The sequence below is a fragment of the Bidens hawaiensis genome, unplaced genomic scaffold, assembly GCF_021521415.1.
Source record: "Bidens hawaiensis isolate Kalapana, Puna unplaced genomic scaffold, B.hawaiensis_p1.1 tig00032186_1, whole genome shotgun sequence".
In the NCBI taxonomy this organism is placed as follows: Eukaryota; Viridiplantae; Streptophyta; class Magnoliopsida; order Asterales; family Asteraceae; genus Bidens; species Bidens hawaiensis.
The window spans coordinates 1,997-12,275 of NW_027495479.1; the positions used below are offsets into that span (position 1 = coordinate 1,997).

General features: G+C 37.6%; 2 protein-coding genes across 2 annotated transcripts; one reads left to right on the forward strand and one right to left on the reverse strand.

Annotated features, from left to right (window-relative positions):
• Nucleotides 1–2,540: 2,540 nt before the first annotated feature.
• Nucleotides 2,541–3,182, forward strand: LOC143583253 (uncharacterized). The gene is made up of 2 exons (XM_077065607.1): nucleotides 2,541–2,834; nucleotides 2,865–3,182. The coding sequence occupies exons 1-2, from the start codon at nucleotides 2,541–2,543 to the stop codon at nucleotides 3,180–3,182; spliced, it is 612 nt and encodes a 203-aa protein (XP_076921722.1).
• Nucleotides 3,183–6,970: 3,788 nt separating this feature from the next.
• LOC143583254 (uncharacterized) lies at nucleotides 6,971–8,407 on the reverse strand. Its single transcript, XM_077065608.1, has 3 exons — nucleotides 8,156–8,407; nucleotides 7,850–7,950; nucleotides 6,971–7,067 (listed from the first exon to the last, which is right to left on the reverse strand). The coding sequence occupies exons 1-3, from the start codon at nucleotides 8,405–8,407 to the stop codon at nucleotides 6,971–6,973; spliced, it is 450 nt and encodes a 149-aa protein (XP_076921723.1).
• Nucleotides 8,408–10,279: the final 1,872 nt, after the last annotated feature.

The window sequence follows — 10,279 nt, forward strand, 5'->3', positions numbered from 1 at the left end:
ACTCGTTAAAACCCGTTTTAGTATCTATATTATAAAGGGACTTGTTTTCTTGCATTTTTACCCACCTTATTACTTAACATAGGTTGAGTAAAATTAAGGACTAGATATTTTAACCCGGTTTCGAGCAAACTTACATTTTTAAAGGACTATTATTATAATTTCTTAAATATTTACATTTTAAACCTTAAACTTTAAATTGTTTATATTTCTTATTTATAGACTTCCAAGACAACTTTTCTAATACAAGACTTCTTCTCCTTTAGGCTTCGTTCGTTAAACTCATCGTTCCGGTTAATCTCCAAATCATCAAATCTTTCAAGTTTATTACTTGAATGTGAGTACTTTCATCCCCCGTTTTCACTCTTTTATATTTTGGGGGTGACATTGCAAACTTATTCAAATTCAAATGATTTATACTTGAGTCTTAAACCACAAACTTTATTGTATACTTCACTTAAATAAATGCTCGATTTGGTGATTATATGCTTATATGCTTAAGTGCTAATGTGTTTACCGCTTTTGGATGGTTGATTCATAAATCCGAGTATATCTGGCATCCCCTTATAGAAAGGTGTCGTTAATGTATTCTTATTAACGATTTCATACAAAATCCGAGTATATTTGGCATCCCCTTATAGAAAGGTGTCGTTAATGTATTCTTATTAACGATTTCATTTATCTAAATTGTTGCTATTATTTATTGTTTTGTATACAAGTTGTGGAATTTCATATTATATATCTATTGCTCAAAAACTATGAAATTGCTCACCAACCTTTGTGTTGACAAAATCTATTTATGCAATGTTACAGGTTTGACTTTAGGTTGACTCGAGGACTTGAAGAAAAAAAAACGTTATCGAGACTATTAGGATATTAGCAAAACGAACAATATATTATTTACTATGATTTGAATTCGGTTATTGTATGAACAAGTTATGTGACTCTTTGTGTTTTTATGAATTTAAATGAGTTGATTAAATATTGTCACTTAATAGTGTCGTGTACGATGAACAATCGGTTGCGCCCCGACGTTTCCGTCATGGTCAGGGTGTGACATTATGTCCAACCACCAACTAGCCTCTTAACTCCATAAACCATAATGGAATACATAGGCACGAACCTTATAGGTCCGACTCGGTTAATTACCAACATACACAGTTGGTTGCTTTACAAGAGCATGAAGATCTTGAAAACACTGAAATGATGGTTATGTTACTACTATTAACAAAATATGATTGTGGTGTTCTTTTAATTCAGGTTTTGATAGCCTTTTAAATCCTTGTATAGATGAAAGCAAATGACATTATAAGCATCAATTGGAGTTTAGAGGTTATGGCTCATCCATTTTGGAATGGCTGTATACTGCAGGTTTTTTATTTTATTTTCTTTATTTAGTTATATTTTATAAGTTTATAATTTCGCTATCGTTTTTGAAATGTTGATAGGCATGGATGATTGTGTGGTGTTAGAAAAAGACGGTGGACTTTATTATAAAACATATATTGTTTTAAATAGTCGGTCACTTGTGACAATGAAGTAAGATATTTTGTTAATGAGTTTGCTTGTGCTTTTCTTAAATTTATTTGGTGATCATAAGACTATATGCGGAGGGCGTGGAACACCGCCGCGGGGCGCCGTCGGTGCGGGCGCGGAGGGGAGTTGCGTGGTTGGGACGACCGACGCGGAAGGAAGGGTGGTGGGCCCTCTCTTTCTTCATCTCTCACATATATATATATATTGAGGGCGCCCAAGAGGCATTAAACCATAGCGAGGCGGGTTTCGATGCCCCGTTTTCTACGAGGCGATGACGTGGCACAATGGAGGGGCTTCAATGCCCCCCACCATAGCGGATAGCGTAATAATACAACTCTTTCATCAGTTTACCATGTTGATTGGGTGGTTTCTAGCTTCTTGCTATATTAAAATTGATAATATATATTTTCGCTGCTAAAAATCCATATCTAGTTTATATGCTAAAATTTGTAGTTAAGATTCTTCACTTCTTTTTTGTATATATAAACAAGTTAACACTTGACTGCTGCTTTTATCTATCTAACTGAAATTATAATTCACATATAACTATTATTAGGAGCATACCACATGTAAAACATGTCACTAACAAGCGGTAAACCCCATAACTCCATAAGACATCTTTATGAGCCGTTAAAAACAATCGGGCTGCCACTAAACCAGAAGAATCATGGTAATGAAAAGACTTTATACTGCAAAACCCATTATATGAAACAAATTGGGATACATTACTCCAAAAATGTCAACGTTGGCTGACTAACCAATTAGTAGTTGTGGAAACACGTCATACTTCCACTTAACGTGGAGGAATGATCAATATCACCCACCCAAAATGGCGGCAACTATTTAACCACACCTGCCTGCCTTGGCAGCTAGGGCATTTTCGTAACTTCACACCAGCCACTAAATCATATTCTTTAGATCATAGAAGATATTATTCACAAGTCACAACTTACATCCTCCATTCTCCAAACACTAATTTTTATTCTCTATAGAGATATTGAAAAAAGATGCAGGATATACAATTCATAGGCAATGGTGTGGGGGGCATGTTGGGTACTGTCGGTGTCGGTGTCGGCGTCGGCGGCGACGGTGGTTGTTTAAAGTGTCCGCGTTGCGGATCTTTAAACACCAAGTTTTGTTACTACAACAATTACAATCTTTCTCAACCGCGCTTCTTTTGCAAGGGCTGCCGTCGCTACTGGACCAAAGGAGGCGTTCTTCGCAACGTTCCAGTAGGTGGCGGCAGCCGTAAGACAAAACGTTCAAAGCAGAAGAGTACTGGAAACGGAAAATCTTCATCCGTTTCTATAGCTTCTACTCGTGAACGTAAGTCAAACAGTTCACAAACCTCAAGCAGCCGCAGCTCCATAACGACACCTTTCACCTTGAACGAGCCCATACCGACATTTAATCAAAGCTTCGAACCGCCAATGTTGACCGACAACCACCACTTGTTTTCGGAGATTGCCTTTAGAAGCTTGATGACCTCTTCCTCCAATGAGTTGCCTATCTCGGCACCGGAGACATCGTTGCTAACGCAGCAGCAACGAGATCAAGATCAGGTTGCGCATGCGGCGGAGGATTGGGGATTGTTTGATCAATCATATTGGTTGAATAATACTGATAATCAGCTTAATTACTTACTTTAACATCTCCAGGTTAACTCAGTCTCTGTGGTATCAAATTCATTGCAACTCAAGATGGTTAAAAGACTTAAGTAGAAATTTTACTCTCCGTTGATGTTTCTTTAACCGGTGTTTTGAATCGGAGCGTTTTTCATATGCCTTTTATTCTGTATTTTTGTCACCAATAAGATTTGAGCGTATAACACCTTGATACCACTAGAACTATTAGGTGTTACCGTGTTAAACTTATTTTGAGATATCAAATAGTACTAATTATGGTTTTCTAACAAATTTATACTTTATAATAAATGCTAAGTTTCTAGTAACTTAAACATATATTTATTAACATATTGGATTTCGACACTGATAAACAAGTACGAGGCAGTTTGAGGTAATCGGGCGAGGTATCATCTAACACGATACAGGGGTGTACACAAACTACTCCAAATATAGTAACATAAATATATTGTTTGTTATATATTCTATGTTTAAAATTAGATAGCATGCTAATATATTGGTTTTCGAAGCGGGTAAACAAGTACCAGCTAGTTTGAGGTAATCAGACGGAGTTATCATCTATCACCATATCCGCACACAAATTTGTAAGTTATAACTAATACCAAATATAGCCAATTGGGAGTTGGGACCAGTGGTGATGGACCATGGAGGTGTGCTTGAATAGGAAACTTAATGGGTCGAGTAGTTCAAATAACCTTGATATATAACGTACGTGTACTCGATCTACTAGATGTCTAGTTTGAATGCAAAGTACAATATGGTTTTCAAGATTGAAAACTGGCTTTTGGTAACCCCACAACTACACCAACAATTCTAGCAATAGGAATATTGCACATGTGTGTTCTTGATTTCACACTAAAGAATGAGCTATCATCTTATGTATAATGAATTTATTCCAACATTTAATACACCATGTGCATTTGTGTTTACTTCTACTACTAGATTTCTAGTGTCAAAGAAACTAGATATACGATAATCAAAGGTATTAGTTGCGACTAGTCATTTATTGGAAGTATTGGTTGTTGTCCCGAGCAACGTTCGAAATCATTACATTATCATCACCAAACCAGCGAGATGACGAGGCATGACGAGCTGATGACTAGGCGTCTAGGCATGACCAGCCTGTCCTCATCGCTATAGTCAAATCTTTAGTGTTGAACTAGGTTATTGGCCCGTGCACGAATCGGGCAGAAATATAGAAATCGTCAAGTAAACACGTATATAATTTCAAATGACAAGTTATTTTTTAATATATATTTTTTGGGACAGCAACGTGATTTTTAATTGCAATTCATATTCATACACAAACAAAGTACCGATCGAAATACATAAACTTACAAAGAATGACTTTACATAGTACAATGTTTACGAAGAAAATTTCAAACTTTAAAACATAAACTTCATAAACTTTAAAAAAATAGTATTAATAGAAAACAAACAAACTTTACTAACATCATTCTGGAAAGTAAGCAAATCAGAAAATAAGCATTCATGAAAGATTCATAATAAACATCCAAGAATGATTCGAGCTTCTTTTCTTCCTGGACCAGGAATACAGTTGATGACATAGACATTCATACATCAATCTAACAAACATGGTGACTACTAACTACGAAAACTGTTTTTACATTTCATGTCAAAAGTCTTGCACATTAATAAACTGAAGCACGTTCAAATCGCATTTAAGAACCATACTAAATCAAAACCTTTTTAAAGTGACATGTTTTGACCACAATCAAATCGATACGTTTTGAGAATGACCCATTTTAACCTGAACCAAATCGATATCTTATAAATTTGACCCGGTATGACCTAAATCAATTTGATACAACTTTTAAAAGAAATTGAAACCGAACGAAATCGATACCTTTTTAATTGACTCATTTACCAGAACTAAATTGATACCCTTTTAAAACGACTCATTTTGACCCGAGCCAAAGCAAATCAATACATTTCTAAAATGATCTATTTTCATTAATGAAAATTGAATAACACACTTGAAGACTAAGAAGAAAAAACTATGGTAACACATACAACGTTCTTAGCTTTTTAAATCCTTTCTACAAAATGCGAATTTATTATTATTAGTTATGAATATCCAAAAAAAAATATAAATCTTCAATAGCTTCAACCCACTTGAAAGTTGACATTCATGTAAACCTTTTACTTAATTTATGAACCCTTCATATTCTTTCATTTTTCAATAGACACAACCAAACAAACTAAATACAAATTGAAACGAAACTAAATTGAAAAAAAACTAAAACAAAACCAAAACCGAAAATGAAATTGAAAATCCAAAAATGAAACTTAAAACTAAAACCGATAAATCTGAAACTGAACCAAAAACAAAAACTATAAAAAAAAACGAAACGAAAAGTTGAAAAGTTAAACCCATCTAAAATGAAACTAAAAAAATAAAATCGAACTGAAACGAAACGAAACGAAACAAATTTATAAAAATTAAAACCGAACAAAAACAAAAACCAAGATGAAATATAAAACCTGAACTCATTAACGAACACATGTATTATTATAAATAGTATAGTAGATTAGAATGTTGAATGTAATTAACTTAAATGTAATTTAATTTAATTTAATTTTAAATTATTTTCTTAGCAAGAAATTATAAAAATTTATTTTTATTGATGAAAAAAGTTATTGTTTTAATAGTATTGAGATGATATCTAAGTAGTAGTTGAACTCTTGGTTGCAAATACCCCCTTCATTTATTGATGAATGTTATCTAAATAATAGTCCAGATACTCTAATTAATTACCAAGACTTGTATACATGCATGTTTCAATTTTTTTTATAACAGAAGCATAAATAAAGATAACACTTTGGGTGGTTGTTCTAGTCATATTGTAATCTATATAACCTTCACTGCATTGAAGTCGAATCTTCTGATATGTAAGCTAGAGAAGAAAGCACAACTCTTGTAATCCAAGTTGGAACCTTTGATGGAACAATTACGGAAACCTTAGCCAACTGAAATGTAACGCCCGACCATTAATACCAATCAATATGTTCGATTTGCACATATAGAGCTCATGACTTTGCTTTTGGTTAACTGAGCCGACACTTTCCAAGATATCGGTCGTTCTGAGATTGCTTCTACCCAAAGACGCTTAAATAGAAGTTATTCTTTCATACACAACCAAGGCATTAGGCATCCATAACGCGATGGTGGCTAACTAAGGCGTTACATGAGATGCACTTCAATTCTTAATGTTCTTCTAGCCTCACATCAGTAATAGTTCTTAAATTGATTTGTGACGTGTTCATGACTGCATACTTTCTTAGTTTAGGCGGTATTAAGTATATATTTGATTTTGGAATAATGATTCAGCAAAGACAATGAAAGGCGAACAATGACAGGATAAAAAACGACTAAGTTAACTAGAAAATTTATTTCATAAACATGTTTATGTCTATTTGGAGCAAAAAAGAAAGACACTATTCGAGTATGTTTGATGAAGATGCATTATAAATGAGACTTAAACATGCAACCTTAACGATACACATAAAAATTAAACAAAATAATTGTATTTCACTTCATTGTCAAATGTTCAATGTCATTATGTCAAATGCAAAAGAGAAGTCTTTTTGTTTTGCAAAGAATTGCATACAAAGTTTTCTAGTTTTGATCAATATCATTTTCTTAACGCTATCACAGATAGTAAAATGACTATTATACCTTTGAGAGATATACAAAACAGCATAAATGAATCTTGTTTTGAGATTCCATTGCCATGATGACCAATTCAAAAGTCAACAGCAGCTAAACAAAGCTAGAATTTACAACATTGAACACAAGCACAATCGGACTTGTAGTGCCTTTCTGGTCTTGGCATCGACACGGGGCTACCTGTCCACTCCGGTTGGATTCTGCATATTATCAATAAAACAAACCCTTATAATTAGGGACTTCACAAACCACCAAAACGAACCATCGAAACAAAAAAAAGTTGGCTAGGTTGAAATACATATGCTTCACCTGGCTCATAGTTCAAGCCGTCCTCGAGAATCATTAAAAGTTTTTTGGCCAAGGGTGGATAAAAATTTGGTCCTTAAGTAAAATATAAACTTGATAACAATTGAACCTTTAAATGGGTTTATTGGGTAATTGGGTTATAGTTCGGGTTTTAAGTGCAAATTCTTTTTTATTTTTATTTTTTATATAGAAATGGTTTAAATAAACTAGGTAATTAAGTTTAAACATTAAGAATACATATGTTTTTAAATATATATATATATATATATATATATAATATAATATAAAAAGAATTTATAAATTTTGAGCCTCCCTAGGCAATCGGGCCTAGGATCATCGCCCTCCCCACCCATCCCCACGGCCGGCCCTAAGGCCGGCTTTAAATGTAATCAACATATAAATCAAACAAGTCGTGTAGCATTTGTCATTTAATATTATTTCATTTTAAGAATGTAAATGTATGCATATCTACCATATCCATGAACAATCCTTCACATTCATTTACTAAAATTGCTAACCATCAAAACCAAACCATAAAATCTTGAAAGCTGAACAGTTAAGCCGACCTAACCAACCTATCAAGTGCGTTGTAATTTACGGTTCAGACCAAAAAATAATCAAATAACTAAACACCCAAAATTGATCGAATATTGGGATCATTGTAGTAATTACTTACGCTGGGAAGGCGAATGAACTCGTACTAGAGTTGCTCGACTCCTCCAATGTGTCTAAATGCTCCACTGACTCGTCAACTTCTTTAATTTCCGAAACATTTCTCTACACAAAATAATAATAATAATAATAATAATAATAATAATAATAAATTATTATTATCATTAAACTTATAAACAAAAAAACATGCAAATTAACATGTCGGAATTAAGCTAACAAAACAAAGTAACTGACAAACCTTGTTCCGCCGTCTCCTACTGCTACCAACAACGTTGGACGAGGTTTCCTCCACAATCCCTGATCAGCTGACGTCATCATCCTTGAAATAAAACACGATGTAATCATCATCTTCCTCATGAGTCTCTTCACCTCCTTCACGAGTAGCAGTCTGAGTCTCCACCACCTCCGACGTCGTTTCAGTCACCACTTGCTTTCCTCTTTCAGCTCGCTTAATCCGATCCGATTCATCCTCCTCGTCTTTCTCGACCTGAAGCTTGCATGCGTTAAAACATGAAATCAGATCTTTAACCCGGTTTCTAATTATCGTATAGGGTGTGCTCATGTTTGATGAAAATGAGTGTAGGGGTATGGTACTAAACCCGGCTTACGAACTTAATTTATTATGTCTGGCTTATTTTATTATATGGACTAATACAATATTATTGGGCTGAAGGGGTTTTGTGGAGGTAACCCTAACTGGGCTAGGCCCATTAGGGTACCATGATGGTGGCCATGAGGCTCCCTATATAAGGAGGTCTCCACCTCCTTATTAAGGGTTGTTGTTCTCAATAAGAGCCACCACCATAACCATTTTTGTCTGTAAACAAGAGATCCTCGAGATTTCTTAGCAGTCACCTCCACACCCCCAAAAACCATTGCAGATCTGAGCGGAGGAGAGCGAGATTTGGTTACATCATCCCGTAGAAGACGATCCGGACTATGCCTGGTACGTTTCGCGCTTCTTCATTGGCGCCATCCGTGGGACGGTAACGAACCACGTCTTGATCTTCCCCGTTTCATGTCCAGATCTGTGTTTCTAGAGTGACGGAGGTTAGATCTGGTTCTAATTCCTTCAGATCTGATTCCGTTTGAGCAACAGTTACGTTCGATATTCTTGTTTGTCTCTCTAGATCTGCGTTCATACGCAATGGGTGCCGGATCCAGATCTGATTTTTCAGTGTTCAATACTGGAATAAGTTCTAGATCTATAGTCACAAAGCAAAAATTGGGTGTAAAAAAGGAATACACAGGTACAACTCTTTTTGCAGTGGGTACCATCATATTTGCATATCTTTGACTCATGTGGAAAGACATCTTCTAGGAGAATGACAGGCTGTGTACAGCCTCAAAATAATAGCCATCAATATTATCCCATTTTGGGGTTTCAAATAAATTATATGGTGCGCATGCATGCGTGCAGCCGCGGATCAACACTCCACCGCCCGTGGAAGGCTTCGTCACCATGCATCCGCGCGCCGCGGCTGATGCACCACCATGCATGCGTGCAGCCGCGGATCAACACTCCACCACCTGTGGAAGATTTCGCCACGATGCATGCATGCGTCCCCGCGGATGAGCATTCCACCATCATGCATGCGCGGGCCGCGGATAATGCACTACCCCGCCATGCATGCATGCAGCCGCGGATCAACATTCCACCATCTATGAAAGATTCCAACGCCATGCATGCGCACGCAACTCGCCGCCATGCATGCGCGCTCAACTCCCGCCATGCATGCGCGCTCAACTCCCGCCATGCATGCGCGCTCAACTCCCGCCATGCATGCGCGCTCAACTCCCGCCATGCATGCGCGGCCCGCAACCCTTCGCCATGCATGCGCGCTCAACTCCCGCCATGCATGCGCGCTCAACTCCCCGACATGCACGCGCGCCCGTGGAAACCACCATGTGAGTTCGAAAGACGACTCCATGCTTTTGGTTTTATGTAGAAGACTCCAACGCCATGCATGTGCACGCAACCCTCCACCATGCTTGTGCGCAACTCGCCGCCATGCATGCGCGCTCAACTCTTCGCCATGCATGCGCACTCAACTCTCCGCCATGCATGTGCGCTCAACTTTCAGCCGCTATGCATGCGCGCCCGCGGATCACCACTCTGCCGCCATGCATACGCGACCTTGGATCACCACTCCGCCTCCATGCATGCGCACACCGCAGATCAACACTCCGACGCCATACAAGTGTGCTGCGGACAAACTCTCCCGGCCATGCATGCGCCGCATCGGAGGAACACCCCGACTCCATGCATGCGCAGTGCCGAGGGTCACTTACCGCGGGTCAACACCTGCGGGCCACCATGCATGCGCGACGGCGGGTCCTCTCTCCGCCGCCATGCATGCGCAGTGCCGAGGGTTAAGACTCTATTGCCATGCATGCACGCCACCAGAGATCAAGTCTCTGCTTCCATGCATGC

Bases quoted from the DNA above. Each gene is read 5' to 3' on its own strand.
- LOC143583253 (XM_077065607.1), top strand. From the start codon at position 2,541: ATGCAGGATATACAATTCATAGGCAATGGTGTGGGGGGCATGTTGGGT. The intron at 2,835-2,864 runs GTTTCTATAGCT...CGTGAACGTAAG, and splicing joins GAAACGGAAAATCTTCATCC to TCAAACAGTTCACAAACCTC.
- LOC143583254 (XM_077065608.1), bottom strand. From the start codon at position 8,407: ATGAGCACACCCTATACGATAATTAGAAACCGGGTTAAAGATCTGATT. The intron at 7,951-8,155 runs GTCAGCTGATCA...TATTTTGTGTAG, and splicing joins TTTATTTCAAGGATGATGAC to AGAAATGTTTCGGAAATTAA. The intron at 7,068-7,849 runs GTAAGTAATTAC...GATAATATGCAG, and splicing joins AGTTCATTCGCCTTCCCAGC to AATCCAACCGGAGTGGACAG.